Here is a 20,708-nt window from a genome sequence, read left to right as displayed (position 1 = left end):
GGAAGGGGTAAAAAGCAGTCTCTTCACCTTGTCAGCTAGCGGTCTTCCCTGTTTCTGGCGCAGCCTTCCCCTGCTTCCTCTGGAGCCTAGCTGCTGGAGGGGTAGGCGCGGCTCGAGTGAGCGAGTGGAGAGGGCACCTCCAGGGCCATCCCTAGGCCCGGGCTGGGCCTACCCCTCCATCAGGGGCACGGAAGGGGCACCGAACTCAGTGGCTTCAGGCAGCTCTTGGGAGGCGTGAGGGGAGCGCAGGCCTGGGGCCGCCTCCGCTGAACAGCTGAGAGGTGCAGTGGTGGCGGCCCCAGGCAGCACCTGGGGGGCAGCGGGCGGGCAGGCTGGCCAGTGCCCCCTCCATCTTGGCGCCCTAGGCAGCTGCCTAGTTCACCTTAAAGGATGCGCCGGCCCTGAGCGGGAGATAACCAGAGCATGTACCACTCTGGCGAGACAAGAGCTCAATAGTGGCAGGTTCCTCATTCTTGGTATGCATAGACAGTGCTATGTGAACCCATAAATACCATTGGTGGGGAACCTCAGGCCTGAGGCCTAAATGTGTCCCCCAGGTTTATCTGCCTGGCTTTCGCGACTACCCCGAGGCCATACCCCTCTTCCCCAAGTCACACTCCTTGCTGCCTTTACTTTGCACACTCATGGAGTGTTGCTGCATCCTGGATCATGGTTCTTTCTTGCCTTGATGGACTATGGGGAAGGGTGTGTGAGTGTGGAGGTAGAAACTAGCCTCCTGCATGTAAGATGTCTTCTTTGCACAAACAATGGTGAGCAAACATTGCACGGTACAGAGGTACCGGTAGTACAATATTGACATTTTTGCTTTGCCCAGTCTTGCACCAGCCCCACCCACCTACCCACTGGCATGTGGCCCTTTGAAGGTTGCTCAGAAAGCAACGAGGCCCTTGAACTGAAGAAAGGTTCCCTGTCACTGGGCATGGAGAACCTGTGACCCTCCAGATATTTTTGGACTTCAACCCCCATCACCCCAGGAAGCATGGTCAATGGCCAGGGATGATGGGTGTTTCCTCTGAGCACACACTTGGCCTTGAACCTTCCCACCACCCTCTCCTGCCACACCATTGTGGTGCACTACACCTTCTGACAACCCCCAAAATAAAATTAAACAATAATAACTTCTGCTTCTCATGTTCTTCTTTCTAAATTTTTTAATCTAAATATATAAAAATGTTCACGATGCGTGCGCAGGGATGAGCCAGGGGGTTGGAGGGAGGAGGGGTGGGATAGGTCATGGATCGGGACAGGGTGGGGGGAATCACAGGGATGACCAATAGCAACGTGTGGCCGGGCCAGCTAGTAAATAATAAGATCCAAAATTGTTGCTGTTTAGCCGTTTAGTCGTGTCCGACTCTTTGTGACCCCATGAACCATAGCACGCCATGGGGTCACGAAGAGTCAGACACGACTAAACGACTAAACAACAACAATTTTGAATCTTATGATTTACTAGCTTGCCCGGCCACGCGTTGCTGTTGGTCATCCCTGTGATTTCCCCCCACGTGTCCCGATCCATGACCTATCCCACCCCTCCTCCCTCCAACGCCCTGGCTCATCCCTGCAGATCCAAAATAGAGACACATAAAATTAACAGCAACAACCCCACATGCAATACCCCCTAAACAACAACCCTGTGCTACAAGAGTCTGTTCAGCAGCCTCAGCATTTGAGAAATGCCTGAGAGATTCAAGTTTTTCTTGCATGTAAAGAGATGTATTTTATTGTTGACAAGCACGTGAGGAATTTGCTGGGAAATTCTGAGGAATTTGCTGGGAGTTCTAAGCACAATAAGGGGAAAAGGGGGGAGAAAAAAGTGGGGGAGAAGGGGGAAAGAAAGGGGGCGTGTTCTGACTCTCTTTCTTTCTGCAGGACGTCCGGAGGGAGGATCAGATTAAGGCAGTGCTTAGGCAGATGCACGAGGTAGGCATCCTGGTATCCTGTGGGTGGGGGTCCCCAAAGGAAACTTCCCAACCACAAGTCTATCTAGGAGTCCTGGTAGACCACAAACTTGAGTCAACAGTGTGATGCAGCAGCTCAAAAAGCCAATGCAATTATGGGCTGCATCAATAGGAGTATAGCATCTAGATCAAGGGAAGTAATAGTACCACTGTGTTCTGCTCTGGTCAGACCTCACCTGGAGTACTGTGTCCAGTTCTGGGCACCACAGTTCAAGAAGGATACTGACAAGCTGGAACATATGTTTAGCCTGGAGAAGAGAAGGTTAAGGGGTAATCATAGAATCCTAGAATCCTAGAGTTGGAAGAGACCACAAGGGCCATCCAGTCCAACCCCCTGCCAAGCAGGAAACACCATCAAAACATTCTTGACATATGCCTGTCAAGCCTCTGCTTAAATACCTCCAAAGAAGGAGACTCCACCACACTTCTTGGCAGCAAATTCTACTGTGGAACAGCTCTTACTGTAAGGAAGTTCTTCCTAATGTTTAGGAGGAATCTTCTTTCTTGTAGTTTGAATCCATTGCTCCATGTCTGCTTCTCTGGAGCAGCAGAAAACAATCTTTCTCCCTCCTCTATATGACATCCTTTGATATATTTGAACATGGCTATCATATCACCCCTTCACCTTCTCTTCTCCAGGCTAAACATACCCAGCTCCCTAAGCCGTTCCTCATAAGGCATTGTTTCCAGGCCTTTGACCATTTTGGTTGCCCTCTTCTGGACACGTTCCAGCTTGTCAGTATCCTTCTTGAACTGCGGTGCCCGGAACTGGACACAGTACTCCAGGTGAGGTCTGACCAGAGAGGAATACAGTGGTACTATTACTTCTCTTGATCTAGATGCTATACTCCTATTGATATGATATGATATGATGGCCATGTTCAAATATATCAAAGGATGTCAAATTCTTTTTCTGTGATTAATGTATGACAAATTGTTTGTTTTTGCTTTCTGTTTTGTTTTTGATGTGGGCCAATGGCCACAATAAACTAATTACAAAAACATAGCAATGGACAATTTGGACGAGGACACATTTTGAAGGCCTGCTGTGTTTCAGTTCTCATATATATTGCTTTGAAAAAGTGTGTGAAGCAGAGAATTCACACTGAATTGAAGCATTCCATGCCCTCTCCATCAGAAGAGCAGCTGTAGCAGTAGCATCCCAGGGATTTATTGAAAGAAATCATAGATTTAGGATCATGTGTGTGGTTGAAGAGGATGACTTGAATTTCATATTTCATTATGTCAGACTTTTTCCACCTGGGCTATAGAATGTATGATTTGCGATATAAAGTCCACAGGATGCTTAAGTCTCCATTTCTCTATACAGTGGTACCTCTACTTACGAATAACTCTACTTACAAATGTTTTTACTTACGAACGAAGCTCCGTCCGCCATCTTGGATGCTGTTTAGATAGGATTTTTTCTACTTACGAATTTTTAGATAGGGTTGTTTCGACTTACAATTTTTTTCTCCCAATGCATTCCTAGGGGATTCGACTTACAAATTTTTTCAACTTACGAATGTGCGTTCGGAACGCATTAAATTCGTAAGTAGAGGTACCACTGTACTTGAAAAATCACGTTTCAACCTGAGATGCTTTCAGGCAAACACAACCATTTGGGTTTGAGCAGGCACAAACCATTTGTCTAAACATTTGGTGATAAGAGGCATTTTTGCATTTCTCCCCCTTTTGGTAAACATCCTTTGAAGTAGATCCTAAAGGGGGTAAAACCTGTTTCCTGATGTTCCCCCTGCCTAATCCTTTCAGGAATTTTTACTGTTCCTACGTCCTCTTACCAAGTATGCAAGATCCTTTTGTAGTTCTGATGAGATTTCTCTGTATCTCACCTTCTCATGAGATGTCTCTGTATCTCACCTTCCTGCCATTTGGGAACCTTTGGGAGGAGCTGGGGAAAGCTGAATGAATTGTCACTGGAGCGTTTGAAATCTGTGACGTGTTCTGATTGTAATAAGAATGATCTGAGAGGTAAAGGTGGGATCGCACTTACTCCACAGGCTCTGCCGGTCAAGCCTGTCTCTGTCTTTGTTTTACTCTTCCACCCCACATGAGACTCCCACAGGCAGCATTTTGGCCCCCTGAGCATTCTGGTTGCTCCTTTCTCTGCCTCTGCACTGAACTCTGTTCTGCTTCCCGGCAGGGCTTTGAGATGAGGACATACGCTGCTCCTGCTTTTACCCGCTTCCGAAAATTTCTCGGCATGGTGGATGTCGATTACCAACGGTCCCTGACTTGTGACAGCTCGTACTTGCAGTTCATCAGCAATTCCAAAAGCACGGCTGACTTCTTCCTCAGGTCAGAGAACTACCTTGTCCACTAGGGTGGGTAATAATAATAATAATAATAATAATAATAATAATAATAATAATAATAATATCGAAAAAAATACTGCGAAAATGTTTCCTCCCTTGATCTTATCTCAGGCGTATGGTATCAACATAGTCAAATTTCAAATTTGGGACAAATCGCTTAATATTTAGACTCTGCTCTTACAGATTGAAATTTGGCCTCACTACGAGTGATAAATATGGTGTGTTATTGGAGAGAAAAGACGTGACGCTACCATCAAAACAACAATGAACAATCACTCTAAATTCCCCAAACAAGAGACAAAGAAGGACTTTGCACCAAAATAGACGTTTAGTGTCATGCATAAAAGCATACCGGTATTTTTAGCATGATATAAGATGGTGTGCATGTACAATAGCATAATTTTATTAATTACACAAAATGTAAGCATTTAGTACAATTTCTACCAAGTAATTAAATCTAATGTGATGTTTTGACACAACACATCATATGAGTGGCGTTTTATTGTTTATGTTTACTTGTTGAGTACACCGTTTGCTTAATTGTTCCATATAATTTTTTTCAAAACCATTGGTTTTTCATGTAAATTATCAACATGTTTTCTCTTAAATAAATACCGTGTTTCTCCAAAAATAGGACACCGTCTTATATTTAATTTCCTAAAAAAAAAACCACGGTAGCTTATTTTCAGGGGATGTCTTTTTTAAAAAAAATTAAGTATGGTACAGTTTAACCTTGTAGGTTAAACTGTACCATACTTAATATATAAAAAAAGACATCCCCTGAAAATAAGCCACCGTGTGTTTTTGTTGGTTAAACTGCCTAACACTATGGCTTATTTTCGGGGTATGGCTTATTTTCGGGGTATGGCTTATTTTAGGAGAAACACTGTAAATATTGCAGAAAATAATAGTATGCAACTATTCTTGCTCTACATAAAACCTAAAATTTATGTCTATTAGTTCACAATTTAACATACTGAGAATTAAAGGAGTCAAATTCCTATGTTTTTATCACTCCTAGTGGGGCAAATTTCAATCTGTAGGAGCAGGGCCTGAATATTAACCGATTTGTTCCAAATTTGAAATTTGACTGTGTTTTTACCATACGCCTGAGATAAGATCAAGAGAGGAAACGTTTCCGATTTTTTTTTTAATGACCCGCCCTATCGTCCACTGCAAGAAAAGACATGAGTGAGACCTGCAATGACGAGCTGCAGTATATCATATCTCCCCCGCCCTGCTTCCCTGGCTTTTGGTTGCCCCTCCCCACCACAATCGCAGCAGGTGGCACTGTGGGTTAAACCACAGAGCCTAGGGCTTGCCGATCAGAAGGTCGGCGGTTCGAATCCCCGTGACATGGTGAGCTCCCGTTGCTTGGTCCCAGCTCTTGCCAATCTAGCAGTTCGAAAGCACATCAAAGGGCAAGTAGGTAAATAGGGGAGGTAAACGGCGTTTCCGTGCGCTGCTCTGGTTCGCCAGAAGTGGCTTTGTCATGCTGGCCACATGACCCAGAAGCTGTACACCGGTTCTCTCGGCCAATAACGCGAGATGAGCGCCGCAACCCCAGAATCGGTCACGACTGGACCTAATGGTCAGGGGTACCTTTACCTTTTTACCCCACAACAATCAGCGAGCCTTCCACAAATAACCCAGAGATGCATTTTAAATAAAAGCACACATTCTACTCATGTAAAAACATGCTGATTCCCGGACCGTCAACAGGCCAGATTTACAAGGTGATTGGGCCGCATCCGGCCCCCGGGCCTTAGTTTGGAGACCCTGATCTAGTCATACCTGCCAAGTTCCTGCCTGAAAAATAAGGGATCGGACCGGAAGTAGCAGACTGGAAGTGGCGCTGCCGCCATTTTGGAACTGGGCAGAACAGCATCAAAAGTCGCGTATGAGCATGCTCTGCCCAGTTCCAAAATGGCCACCACGCCAGAATAAACTGGGGGGGGGGAATCCATTTTTTCGGCTTGGAACAGCCGGGGGTTTCCCGGGGAATACGGGAGACTTGGCAGCTATGGATCTAGTCCAAACCCCTTCAATGCAGTTATTTCATATTTGAGCTTCGTTGTAACAATGTATTGATTTGCAGTTTCGTTCCGTTGTCAGCTGATTTGGGCATACTTACGTGGGAAAGTGGCATGTAAATTGAAACAAATAAGTGTATTCCTGCTTCCCTCCCCATCTTAAACAGCAACGATAAGCGCTACTTCCTGAAGACTCAAAGTAAGCAAGAAATCCAATTCCTCCTCACAAACCTGCCCAAATATCTTGAGCACATGGAGAGAAACCCTCATTCCATCCTCGTCAAATTCCTGGGTAAGACATGCTCGTAGCACATGTCCAGAACAGATCTGGGAGAGAGATAAAATGTTGCGTGAATGAAGGCTGCACTGGTCATCCCAAAAATGGTCTTTGATGCTGAGAAGAACACACAATTACAGTCCAGATCAATTATTGTTGCATAGGTAGTTCATTGATAATGCCAGATTCAGTTCCTGTCCAATATTATTAAGTATGTTTTTCCTTTTTTGGGTATACAGTGGTGCCTCGCTAGATGAATGCCCTGCTAGACGAAAATTTCGCTTAATGAAAGGATTTTCTGATTGGAGGTTGCCTCGCTATACGGAGAGGTTTTCTATGGCCACCGCTTCGTCTTGCGAAGCGTGGCCATAAAAACCTCTGATCAGAAAATCTGCAGGGTATTCCTCTAGCGCCGCCACCCCGCCCGATAGAGCCTGCATTTCACGGGGCTTCCGAACCCCCGTCAGATGCCGGCTCTGTCGGGCAGGGGTGGGGAGAGGAACAAAGGAAGAGAAAGCTGCCCTTTCTCTCCATTCGTTCCTTTCCCCCCACCGCCGACAGCAAGGAGAGATCCCGGAGTTTGGAGAAGCACTTCTCCAAACTCCGGGATCTCTCCTTGCTGTGTGCCAAGCGGCGGCAGGGAGAAGAGGAGGAATGCATTGTTCCTCCCCTTCTTCCTGCCGCCGCCAAGCCAGTCTCTGAGCCGAATTGCGGCGCTGTGGGAGCTTTTCGCCGTCTGCCTCCCCCTTGGCTCAAGGAAGGCAAACGGTGAAAAGCTCCCACAGTGCCACAGTTCGGCTCTGTCCCCTGGGCGCTTCGGCTTGGGGAAGCAGGCAGGGAGACGGCAACAGCCCAGGAAGCTGTGGGCTGTTGCCATCTCCCTGCCTGCTTCCCCGAGCCATAGCGCTTTGGGGGACAGAGCCGAAGATCGGCGGGCGCTGCTTGCGGGGTTGACAAGCCCGGGAAGCAGCGCCCACCGATCTTCGTGTGACAGGCGGTGGGGAAGGCAGGCAGGCAAGAGAGCAAGCGCCTGCCTGCCTGCCTGCCTGCCTTCCCCACCGCCAGTCCCCCGGAGCCCATAGGAACGCATTGATTAAGTTTCAATGCATTCCTATGGGAAACCGCAACTCGCTAGACAAAAAATTCGTTACACGAATTGACCCGTGGAACGAATTAATTTCGTCTAGCGAGGCACCACTGTACATTTTATGCATATAAAAGCTTGCTACTATATAGTCATGTATCGGAAGCATCACAATCTCATTACTTATTGAAGCAGGCATTTCTAGAATTATTAGTTGTGCAGAAGGTAAAAGGATCATAGAAAAAGCTTTGTTGATTATAATGTATCAAACAGTCTATGCTATTAAAGAATATATATATATAATGGATCCTGCTTTAACATTTAAGCAATAAGTATTTTTAATAGTTATTGTTACTTATACATGAAAACAGAGAATAGACAGGCAGGCATGCCAGGGTCAAGATAAAGGAGTACCAGTTAGGTATCCAGAACAGATGAGGGAAAGGGGAGAATGGTGGGCACATGAAATGATGCTTTTGGTCTTTGTTACTTTGTTGAACGGTACAAATTCCTGTAAATGTTTCTTCATTTTCGATTTCCCACTTAGCTTTCGATTTCCTAGAAATCGTGTGTTTCCCGAGAAATCAGGTGGTGGTCGCTTGCGAAGGGTATAAGAAATTAAACCCTCCCTTGAAGGGGGGTTGTGTGATTTTGTGAGAGATCACACGCACACACCTTTTGCTAATTCCTGGGTTAGCAAAATAAAGCCTTGTCTCTTGAACCCAAACCCAGTGTCGTTTGACTCCTTTCTCCTTGCGGGGTAGGGTGGGTCATAAAAAGGGTTTTTTAAAAAACATGTTTCCTCCCTTGATCTTATCTCAGGCGTATGGTATAAACATAGTCAAATTTCAAAATTTGGGACAAATCGGTTAATATTTAGACCCTGCTCCTACAGATTGAAATTTTGCCTCGCTACGAGTGATAAAAACATAGGAATTTGACTCCTTTAATTCTCAGTATGTTAAATTGTGAACTGATAAACATCAATTTTAGGTTTTATGTAGAGCAATAATAGTTGCATACTATTATTTTCTGCAATATTTATTTATTTAAGATCAAACATGTGGATAATACCATACACCTGAGATAAGATCTAGGGAGGGAACATTTTCGGGGGGGAAATTTTTATGACCCACCCTATTGCGGGGGGAGGGGCACGCTGACTGGACAAAGATCTGATAAGCTTACACATGAATGAAAATAAGCCTTAAAAGTCAGCAGCAGTAATACGTTTCTTACGATCAGGCCAAATCCTTTGGCTGTGATGTGTGTTTCCCCCTTCCTTCCAACAGGTGTGCACAGTATTATCGTCCCTCGGGAAAAGAAGGTAAGGTTTTATGTGAGCTATCGCTATTAGTTGTTAATACACAGTACCTGCGAGGAGATTTTGCAGGGCTTCAAAGCTCCCTTGCTGGAATATTTCTGCCAGGGCTCCAGCCTTGCGCTCTTCCAGGGTGCAATAAGCTAGTTAGGGGGCTCAAACAGGGCAGTTGACTCTTAACCCCTCCAGGGCATTTTGTTGGGGGTGGGAAGAAATGGTTGGCCTTTTGATTTCAGCTAACCCTGTTACCATACCCTCCAGTACTTCCAGAAAATAGTTTTGGAAAATATATATATATATACCGGTAATAAGAATAATATTGGAGAAAACTGGGTATTGAAACTTGCTTAACCTAAATCATATATCCCAGTTTCCAGTGGCCCTTTAAAGCAGTGTTTCTCAACCAGTGTGCCTCCAGATGTTTTGGGACTACAACTCCCATCATCCCTAGCTAGCAAGACCAGTGGTCAGGAATGATGGGAGTTGTAGTCCCAAAACATCTGGAGGCACACTGGTTGAGAAACACTGCTTTAAAGTACGCTTCACACAGAGTATACGCAGTCAGAAGTCGACCTGGCTAAGAAAACACCACCAAGAGCGTAGGGTATTATCTCCCTTATATGAAACCCCTTACTAGCTGCACACTTGTAAAAGTATAAAGATGAAAATACAAACGATTGGGTTTCTTTAACTGAAAAACAAACTGACTCTAAAGAGACTTTAAACTAAAGATAAATGCTTTCTCTCTTAGCAACTTTATCTACCCACATTCCAACCATTCCAAACCTCCCACAAACTCCCACATAACTCTCATTAAACTACCCAAGAATTAACAGCAAACTAGCTTTATAACTAAACAACTCTCATACTAAGATTCAACTAAGGAATCTCTTAAACTGAGAGTCTCTTACTAAGATTCAACTTGGAATCTCTTAAACTGAGAATTAAATCACATATTTAACTGAGAGATACATTCAACTGAGAGAGTGATCTACTAAGAGATCTATCTAAGAGATACAGAAGGCTTTCTGGCAGAGCCTTATATACAAGGAGCAGAGCCCACGCCTGTGAGCAAGTAACAGAAATCACTGGCACCTGTTTCTCTTAAACAGACAGTATTTACATTAGACCGGCTCTAAAGTAACTTGACTATTCAAAAAATCCAACAAATAGGGACATCCCATTCTATAATGATATTTTTACTTTTTATACCCCACACATTTTATTGGGTTGCCCCAGCCACTCTGGACAGCTCCCAACATAATAAAACATTAAACATTTTTTTTTAAAAAAACTTCCCTATACAGAATTCCCTTCAGAAGGCTCAGGGGTCTGATAACCCCATACCCACCAACAAAAATAGGAACATCCTAAGCAAAAGCAAGGGGACGCGGGTGGCGCTGTGGGTTAAACCACAGAGCCTAGGGCTTGCCGATCAGAAGGTCGGTAGTTCGAATCCCCGCCATGGGGTGAGCTCCCGTTGCTCAGTCCCAGCTCCTCCCCACCTAGCAGTTCGAAAGCATGCCAAAGCGCAAGTAGATAAATAGGTACTGCTCCGACGGGAAGGTAAACGGCGTTTCCGTGCGCTGCTCTGGTTCGCCAGAAGCGGCTTAGTCATGCTGGCCACATGACCAGGAAGCTGTATGCCGGCTCCCTCAGCCAGTAATGTAAGATGAGCGCCGCAACCCCAGAGTCAGACACGACTGGACCTAATTGTTAGGGGTCCCTTTACCTTTAAGGAAAAGCAGGACATTCTGGGATTACATCAGAAACTGGGGTGGCTTCTCTAAATCAGGACACTTGGAGGGTCTGTACTGCAGCTTTTGCACACCTACAAATACCTCCCTCTTGTTCCTCAAAATCCCTGTTTTGAAGACAATCCTGTTGGCATTCGAAACACTTGAGTTTGCTGTTAAAGGGAATGTTAGATAATTGCCACAACAGAAACATCTATAAATTCTATGTAATCACCCCTCCTCTCCTAGCACCTTCATTTTTATTTTGAAAAGCTTGAGGGGTTGTACCCAGTGCCAGCCCTGCTCAGAGTAGACCCATCGAAACTGGCAAGCGTGGGTTACCATAGCTGCCAACTTTTCGCTTTTCTCGCGAGGAAGCCTATTCAGTATAAGGGAAAATCCCTGTAAAAAAGGGATAACTTGGCAACTATGTGGGTTACATAGGGCCATTAATTCCAATGGCTGCAAGCCATTATGTTTATTATCTAACTTGGGAAGAACAGGCACCTACATTTGCTTGTTTTCTTGTCCCCACCTCACTTTTTCAGGGCCTGTCTTGCTTTTTTGGTTTTTTTAAATGCCGTCCAGAGATTTTGAGGCGCTGTACAAAATCATCATCATCATTTTTTTAAACTGAATACATTTTTAGGGGCCTTGTTTGCGTCACAGCATCACAGCAGGAAACCCTGAAAAAGAGGGGCGGGAAATGGTTTTTATAATGGACAAATTTTGAAAGCTTTGTGGGGCACAAAAAAGACTTTGGCATCACAGTTGGGGTGATCAATAATTATTTTATTACCAAAAGGAAAAAAAATTAAAAACTCATTTTTCATATTAGAAATGACAAATTTGGGGAGTCTTTGGGGATTCACAATTTTTTGGAGGCGGGATGAATATGACCCACCACCCATTGCTTAACACACACACCCCACACTATAGGTGCTTTATTAAAAATAACAACAATGCTTAGTAGCATTCCGAAGTTGTTGCTGTTTATCCACTGTTCACCCTCAGATCCCAGGGCAGGTTAATATGATTAAAACACAATATTAAAACTAGAATCATAGAGTTGGAAGAGACCACGAGGGCCATCCAGTCCAACCCCCTGCCAAGCAGGAAAAACCATCAAAGCATTCTTGACATATGCCTGTCAAGCCTCTGTTTAAAGACCTCCAAAGAAGGAGACTCCACCACACTCCTTGGCAGCAAATTCCACTGCCGAACAGCTCTTACTGTCAGGAGGTTCTTCCTAATGTTGAGGTGGAATCTTCTTTCTTGTAGTTGGAATCCATTGCTCTGTGTCCGCTTCTCTGGAGCAGCAGAAAACAACATTTCTCCCTCCTCTATATGACATCCTTTGATATATTTGAACATGGCTATCATATCACCCTTAACCTTCTCTTCTCCTGGCTAAACATGCCCAGCTCCCTAAGCCAGGCATCCCCAAAATTCGGCCCTCCAGATGTTCTGGACTACAATTCCCATCATCCCTGACAACTGGACTTGCTAGCTAGGGATCATGGGAGTTGTAGGCCAAAACATCTGGAGGGCCGCAGTTTGGGGATGCCTGCCCTAAGCCGTTCCTCATAAGGGATTGTTTCCAAGCCTTTGACCATTTTGGTTGCCCTCCTCTGGACACGTTTGTATCTATATATATATAAATGTAAAAGATCCACTTTTCTCCATAACCGCTTGACCGATCGTCCGGATCATTTTGACACAATGATCCAGGCCACAATCCCTCAAATTTCGCACCTGGGCAGGAAACAAGCAGGAAACACCATCAAAGCATTATTGACATATGGCTGACAGCAACGTGTGGCCGGGTCAGCTACCGGTAGTAGAATCATAGAGTTGGAAGAGACCACAAGGGCCATCCAGTCCAACCCCCTGCCAAGCAGGAAACACCATCAAAGCTAGTTTTCAACAAGTGGAAATTACAGAAGTAAAGTGGGTCCTAAAAGTATACATCTTAAGTGTCAAAAAGCCAAGGGAAAGAGGTGGGTCTTAGGGGTCCTTCCCTTCCCCACCCATTGAGGAAGGCCCTTGCTTTCCACCCATCTTTCTGTCTCAGCATTAAGCATCCTGGAAACGTCCTATGGGAGCATTGCACACTGCCATGAGCGCTGCATGCTTGAACGGTCTTAGCCCTGAACTGACATGCTGCTGTTTTCTGCTTCTGCCTCTAGAGATACTTCATCATAATGCAGAGTATCTTCTACCCTCATGATAAGATTGTCGAGCGGTGAGTTCCTTGCATGGTTTGAGAGGAATGGCACCATTTTTAGCTCTGGGGGGGGGTGTTCAGACACCTGGGCTCTCACTTGTGGGGTGCCTCAGGGTTCCGACCTTTCCCCCATGCTTTTTAACATCTATATGAAGCCACTGGGAGAGATTATCAGGAGGTTTGGGCTGGGTGTTCATCAGTATGTGGATGATACCCAGCTCTACCTCTCTTTCAAATCAGAGCCAGTGAAGGCGGTGAAGGTCCTGTGTGAGTGTCTGGAGGCGGTTGGAGGATGGATGGCGGCTAACAGATTGAGGTTGAATCCTGACAAGACAGAAGGACTGTTTGTGGGGGACAGGAGGCGGGCAGGTGTGGAGGACTCCCTGGTCCTGAATGGGGTCACTGTGCCCCTGAAGGACCAGGTGCGCAGCCTGGGAGTCATTTTGGACTCACAGCTGTCCATGGAGGTGCAGGTCAATTCTGTGTCCAGGGCAGCTGTCTATCAGCTCCATCTGGTGCGCAGGCTGAGACCCTACCTGCCTGCAGACTGTCTCACCAGAGTGGTACATGCTCTGGTTATCTCCTGCTTGGACTACTGCAATGCGCTCTACGTGGGGCTACCTTTGAAGGTGACCCGGAAACTGCAATTAATCCAGAATGCGGCAGCCAGACTGGTGACTGGGAGCGGCCGCCGGGACCAGATAACACCGGTCTAGAAAGACCTACATTGGCTCCCAGTACGTTTCCGAGCACAATTCAAAGTGTTGGTGCTGACCTTGAAAGCCCTAAATGGCCTCGGTCCTATATACCTGAAGGAGCGTCTCCACCCCCATCGTTTAGCCCAGACACTGAGATCCAGCGCCGAGGGCCTTCTGGCGGTTCCCTCACTGCGAGAAGCAAAGCTACAGGAAACCAGGCAGAGGGCCTTCTCGATAGTGGCACCTGCCCTGTGGAACGCCCTCCCATCAGAGGTCAGAGAGATAAACAGCTACCTGACATTTAGAAAATACCTAAAGGCAGCCTTGTTTAGGGAAGTTTTTAATCTGTGATATTTAATGTATTTTAATGTTTGTTGGAAGCTGCCCAGAGTGGCAGGGGAAGGCCAACCAGATGGGCGGGGGTATAAATAATAAATTATTATTATTATTATTATTATTATTATTATTATTATTATTATTATTATTTATACCCTTCCCATCTGGCTGGGCTTCCCCAGCCACTCTGGGCGGCTTACAACAGAAAAATGAAATAAAATAATCTATTAAACATTAAGGTCCTCCCTAAACAGGGCTGCTTTATTATTATTATTATTATTATTATTATTATTATTATTATTATTATTATTATCTGAGTTGACGATAGAGGCCTTCCTCCACTCCTGCTGCTTGACTTCCTTATGCCCCTGGAAGGAAGCATTGAACAAAGGGGGGGGGGGTAATTCTGGAGGAACACGCACAGAATTGTGCTGTGGAGGTAGACCTTATCCCCTATCAAATCCTGTCCACTGACTGGGCTCTTTGAAGCAAGGCTTCCTATCCCTCTCCCTGACATGCTAGGTTTCTGTGTGCAGGGATTTATCGTTTTTGTTTCTAGCAAGTGTGAATTGCTACAGCTTAGATGCTGGTACCTGGCCTCAGCAAAAGCTGGGCCCAAATGCAAAACACCCTGGGACATGTCTGGTGCATACACACACCCACACACACCCGAAGTTGCGTGTTGCCAGGGAATGAGAGAAGGTGTAGCAGTGGGCAAGATAAACTTGTCCACTCATGGGCATACCCAGCGCGGTGCAGGAGGGGCACCTGCCCCTCCTAGAAGCAGGGCCGGCACGGCCGTGGGTGAGAGCGGCGCTGCCGGCGGGGCTGGTGGGCAGAGGCGGAGGCGGAGCACAGCCTAGCGGAGCTAGGAGGACTGCTACTAAAAACTCAGCTACCCCCACCGTTACCCTTTGGTCAACGTCAGATAGGCGGAATCCCACACTTTCACCTTGCTGGGGTTCCAGACCATCCAAAAGAGGGGACAATATGTTGACGGAGTGTATTCTACAATGGACAATGAAAGAGAATATGCTCTACAGTGTCTGGGACATTCATAGAACATCTGCAGAATCTCTTGTTTCTAGGAATGTTTTGATATCTTCCCCTGACAAATGCCGAGGGAAAAACATTTAGACGGGCCAACATAAAAGCTCTACGTTGGGCTGGGATCATTAACTTGGTGACGTAATTGGCTCTGCTATCTAGGATATTTAAATCATAGAATATAGGGGAGCAAATTTTGTCTACAGCTGCCACAATATTTTGTCTCTCGACATCCTTTAGTCTAGTTAGGATATTATGGGAAATGTATTGCTCGCTTGAATTGTACAAGGGCTCCAACTCGATGCCTATAGATTCAATCTTTTTTTCAAGGTACTGATACCATCTTGATTTATAGGAGTCCTTGAGCAAATCAGCGAGCAGATTTGATGGGGAGCAGCAAAAATGGCAGCGTAACCAGTATTTTATTCAGGTGGTCCAAACCCAATATTCCATTGTGTGTATGCCTATTTCTGCACACATTGTTTCATATTTGATAACAGTTGGGTGTCCAAGAATATGTCTCAGAAAGCTGGAGTGAATCTTTTTAAAGTCACTGTTATATGCTTGGACCCATAGTGGGATTCCACAGAATATCTGGGATAGCACTTTTGTTTGAAATATCTGGTTGGCCGCAGGAATAAATTGATTACCTTTCTGATAATAAAAACGGGCAACTGCTGATGAGGTGCAATTTGCCTGTTTTATGGCGTTTGTACGATGGTTTGCCCACCCTAAATTGCTCTGGAATAAAATTCCCAGGTACCTATAGATTTTCACTTGTTGGATTTCTTGCCCTCTTATTGTCCCCATCTCTTGTGTCTGACCTACCTCACAGGGATGTTGTCGGTGGCCTTCTTGGACAACAGGTGAGTATATGAAGACCACTTCTCTGGCACTTACCAGCCCTCCTTTTCCCTCGCAGGTATGATATTAAAGGGTGTGATGTGGGCCGCTGGACAGATCCGACCCCGAAGGGCAGCGAAATCATTGTGGTTTATAAGGATCTAAACTTTGCCGATAAGACCATCTGCCTTGGTAGGTCTCTCGTCGCCGCCCCCCCACCGTGCAAGCGTTGGGCAGGGGGCAGCTGCCCCCCCTAGAAGCAAAAGTGACCAGGACTTCTGCTGCCAAGACGAGGCCGCTTATGGAGGCCCCGCCAACCCTGCTCCGCCCGCTGCTGGCGAGCTCTCCCCTGAGTCCCCTCGCCGCCCCCGGGCTGCCTTCCGCCGCCTTCCCCTCGAGGGCTAGGCGAATTTTTCGTTATAAGAATTGACCCGTGGAACGAATTAAATTCGTCTAGCGAGGCACCACTGTAGTTTTCTGCTCATTACAGGAGATCTTGCAAGCTCTTCACCCCTGACTGGTAGCCTCCTGGTTGAATATGCCCATCTCTCATCCATGTAGGTCCGCAACGCACCTGGATGTTGACCCAGTTGGAGCTGGACACACAATTCCTGAAGGATTTGGGCGTGATTGACTACAGCCTTCTGGTGGGCTTGCAGCCCCTTCATGAGGACGAGAGGCTCCTGAGCCACGCACTTGCCAACATCATTGCCATGTGAGGCCCTACGGTGGGGTTGTTCTTGGTGGTGGGGTGGTATCGGTCATAGGGGAAACCAGTCTTCCTTTCTCCCTACCCTCTACTAGCCAACTCAGCCTTATACCTTCCCCTTCCCGCCCTGATCTGGCCACAGTGATCCATGAGACGGTCACCTCCAGGCTTGATTACTGTAATTCGCTCCACGCGGGGCTGCCCTTGAAACGGACCCAGAAACTCCAGCGGGTGCAGAATGCTGCAGCGAGGCTCCTCATGGGGTCCCTGCCATGGGAGCATGTTCATCCAGTGCTTTTCCACCTGCCTTGGCTCCCGGTGGAGTACAGGGTCAGATTTAAGTTGCTGGTATTGACCTTGAAAGCCCTCGTACCCATGGGACCGCCTCTCCCAGTATGTCCCACGGAGGACCTTAAGGTCCATATTATTATTATTTATTATTTATACCCCGCCCATCTGGCTGGGTTTCCCCCACCACTCTGGGCGGCTTCCAGCAAATACCAAAATACATTAAAATATCACAGATTAAAAACTTCCCTAAACAGGACTGCCTTTAGGTGTTTTCTAAATGTCAGGTAGTTGTTTATCTCCTTGACCTCCAATGGGAGGGCGTTCCACAGGGCGGGCGCCACTACCGAGAAGGCCCTCTGCCTGGTTCCCTGTAGCTTTGCTTCTCGTAGTGAGGGAACCGCCAAAAGGCCCTTGGCGCTGGATCTCAGTGTCCGGGCAGAACAATGGGGGTGGAGACGCTCCTTCGGGTATACTGGACCGAGGCCATTTAGGGCTTTCAAGGTCAGCACCAACACTTTGAACTGTGCTTGGAAACGTACTGGGAGCCAATGTCGCTCTTTCAAGACCGGTGTTATGTGGTCTCGGTGGTCGCTCCCAGTCACCAGTCTAGCTGCCACATTCTGGATTAGTTGTAGTTTCCGGGTCACCTTCAGAAATAGCCCCACGTAGAGCGCATTGCAGTAGTCCAAGCGGGAGATAACTAGAGCAGGCATCCCCAAACTTCGGCCCTCCAGATGTTTTGGACTACAATTCCCATCATCCCTGGACTTGCTAGCTAGGGATCATGGGAGTTGTAGGCCAAAACATCTGGAGGGCCGCAGTTTGGGGATGCCTGAACTAGAGCATGCACCACTCTGGCGAGACAGTCCACGGGCAGTAGGATCACAGCCTGCGTACCAGATGGAGCTGATAGACAGCTGCCCTGGACACAGAATTTACCTGCGCCTCCATGGACAGCTGTGAGTCCAGAATGACTCCTAGGCTGTGCACCTGGTACTTCAGGGGCACAGTTACCCCATTCAGGACCAGGGAGTCCTCCACACCTGCCTGCCTCCTGTCCCCCACAAACAGTACTTCTGACTTGTCAGGATTCAACCTCAATATGTTAGCCGCCATCCACCCTCCAACCGCCTCCAGGCACTCACACAGGACCTTCACCGCCTTCACTGGTTCTGATTTGAAAGAGAGGTAGAGCTGGGTATCACCCGCATACTGATGAACACATACGGATGTTGCATTGAATGTGCCTGCAAGGGAGGGCGTTCCACAGGGCGGGCGTTACACAGGGCGGTCTTCAAATGCGCTTATGTTCCCCCTGACAGGTCGATTGACACTGACAGTGATCACCATAACCAGAACTTTGGGAACGCCATGTATGAGTCTCACACGTCTCCGAGTCCTGCCTATTCTCCTAGTGTGGACCAGTTCTACAAGCTCTCTCCCGAAAGCAGGTACACCATCCAGAACATGCTGGCGCTGTACCTGAAGAAGAGAACCAACTCAGACAAGGAGTCCGAGACTTCTAGGGGAAGCGAGACCTTCATGCGGGAAGTCTTGGCTCCTTATGTGCTCCATGGGGTCAGCTTCGACCCGACTGCCCAGTCTTCGGTTACAACGGAGGAGGACGGGCATTCGCCCTCCATCAGCAATCTGGCGGAGTCCCTCTTCCACCTGACCCAGAACAGGCGGCTCCTTCCCAACACGCGGAATGCCTTGCACGTGATTGACGGGCCCGACTATCGCTATTACATAGGTATCGTCGACTTGTTCACGGTCTACAACTTCCGCAAGAAGATGGAGCATTTCTGGAAGACCCTTCGGTTCCGGGACAAAAGTTTTTCCACGGTTGGGCCTGTCTATTACGCCAGGAGGCTCTGCAAATGGGTGCAAGACCATACCACATGATGGCAGGGAGGGAGGGAGGGAGGGAGGGGAGCAGTTGCAGGAGGGGGTGAGGGAAACATCCCCAGACTGTCCCCCAAAGCCTTGTCCCCTACATGCCTTGCAGAGAAAACAACAAGTACATAAGAACAAGCTTTGAAGCGACTGCTCCAGGAAGTCGAAGTTATTGTGGAAACTTTTTGATGCCCAGGGACGAGGACAGCACCTGCTATGTCCTGGTAGCTGGGTTATGTCACAAGGCCAGAAGGGAACAGATTTTTTTCTGCAGGAGTGGTGTGTATTTTTGTGGGGGTGGAGAGACTGGTGTCCTGAAAAGCGGAGACACGGCATCTGCTGGGATTTGGACCTGAATCCTGGACATTGTAAACAGCATTGCTGCATCCTGGAGATGAGGGTGGTGACAATACAGCAATCTACAAAAGTATTTGTGTGTCTTTCTGCATCCCAGCTTGTTATTGAGCATGTTGTTGTTGTTTAGTCATTTAGTCGTGTCCGACTCTTCGTGACCCCCTGGACCAGAGCACGCCAGGCACTCCTGTCTTGCACTGCCTCCCGCAGTTTGGTCAAACTCATGTTTGTAGCTTCAAGAACACTGTCCAGCCATCTCGTCCTCTGTCGTCCCCTTCTCCTAGTGCCCTCCATCTTTCCCAACATCAGGGTCTTTTCCAGAGAGTCTTCTCTTCTCATGAGGTGGCCAAAGTATTGGAGCCTCAGCTTCACGATCTGTCCTTCCAGTGAGCACTTGGGGCTGATTTCCTTCAGAATGGATAGGTTTGATCTTCTTGCAGTCCATGGGACTCTCAAGAGTCTCCTCCAGCATAGTTATTGAGCATAGTTATAAATAATAATAATAATAATAATAATTTTTTAGTTTGTACCCCGCCCATCTGGCTGAGTCTCCCCAGCCACTCTGGGCGGCTTCCAATCGAATATCAAAACAATACAGCAATAGCACAGTTACAAAAGTCACAAACAATACATAAACCATATCAAAAAATACACAACCGAATGGAAAACAATTTCGACGAATCAAAATCTAAAACTAAGAATACATCCTTAATGCAGTTTAAAATAACATAGGTAAAAAAATAACAGGAATTTAAATAAAAAACAAAATGGAGCCCTCTCTGTCCAGCAGCAGCAGCGGTGGCGGCAACAGTCCTTTATAAAGCCCATCAGGCCCCACCCTAGGCCAGGTGGTGAGTGGTAGGACTGGGGCCTTCAGGCGCTGAGCAGGGGAGTCCTCCTGGCTGGTAGCAGCAGCAGCAGCAGCAGCAGCAGTTCTTATAGGCCTTGGCCCCGCCCTGGGCCAGGTGGTGAGTGGCAGGACTTTATTATTTATACCCCACCCATCTGGCTGGGTGGCTGCCAACAGAAAAATGAAATAAAATAATCTATTAAACATTAAAAGCCTCGTGGGACCGGCCCACGGCTAAAAAAGTTTGCTGACCCCTGGACTCTACGGTACATCTAACACAGTGTTTTTCGACCTTTTTTGGGCAAAGGCACACTTGTTTCATGAAAAAAATCACAAGGCACACCACCATTAGAAAATGTTAAAAAAATTACTTTTTTTTTTTTGGCTTTGTGTTGGCGTTCAGAGTCTCTTAATTAGTGTTGCTTTTGCTCCTTAGAACCGGCGCTCTTAGCTGCTCAGTTCTCCTTTTAACAAAGTCTCTGTCTTTAATGTAAAACACACCGCAGTCTCTCTTGTTCTTTTTCTCCCTTTTAAACTAACGTTTGCCTCGTAAGAAATCCCGTGTTAACAGTTTTGTAATATTAGAAGGGCTTCCTTTGTATTTTCCCTTCTTTTCCCCGCGAAATACTTCACTGGCGTCTATTTCATTTAATGGGGAGAGTCCTTTTTTCCTTAATAAGCTGGTCACTTC

The 20,708-nt window shown here is 46.8% G+C and overlaps 1 protein-coding gene across 2 annotated transcripts in view; it reads left to right on the top strand.

Moving 5' to 3' along the window:
- PIP5KL1 (phosphatidylinositol-4-phosphate 5-kinase like 1) overlaps positions 1 to 18,832 on the top strand; it is a 28,929-nt gene extending 10,097 nt beyond the window's left edge. For both annotated transcript variants that reach the window (XM_060270225.1, XM_060270226.1), the window contains 8 exons: positions 1,891 to 1,941; positions 4,144 to 4,298; positions 6,516 to 6,640; positions 9,002 to 9,036; positions 12,956 to 13,011; positions 15,997 to 16,109; positions 16,479 to 16,632; positions 18,240 to 18,832. In XM_060270225.1, coding sequence (XP_060126208.1) covers positions 1,891 to 1,941; positions 4,144 to 4,298; positions 6,516 to 6,640; positions 9,002 to 9,036; positions 12,956 to 13,011; positions 15,997 to 16,109; positions 16,479 to 16,632; positions 18,240 to 18,822 — 1,272 coding nt within the window. In that variant the 3' untranslated portion in view covers positions 18,823 to 18,832. The remainder of the gene's footprint in view (positions 1 to 1,890; positions 1,942 to 4,143; positions 4,299 to 6,515; positions 6,641 to 9,001; positions 9,037 to 12,955; positions 13,012 to 15,996; positions 16,110 to 16,478; positions 16,633 to 18,239) is intronic.
- Positions 18,833 to 20,708: the final 1,876 nt, after the last annotated feature.

The sequence above is a fragment of the Zootoca vivipara genome, chromosome Z, assembly GCF_963506605.1.
Source record: "Zootoca vivipara chromosome Z, rZooViv1.1, whole genome shotgun sequence".
NCBI classification, from domain to species: domain Eukaryota; kingdom Metazoa; phylum Chordata; class Lepidosauria; order Squamata; family Lacertidae; genus Zootoca; species Zootoca vivipara.
The sequence above is the reverse complement of the archived record's forward strand: the minus strand, read 5'-3'. Positions and strand labels throughout refer to the sequence as shown.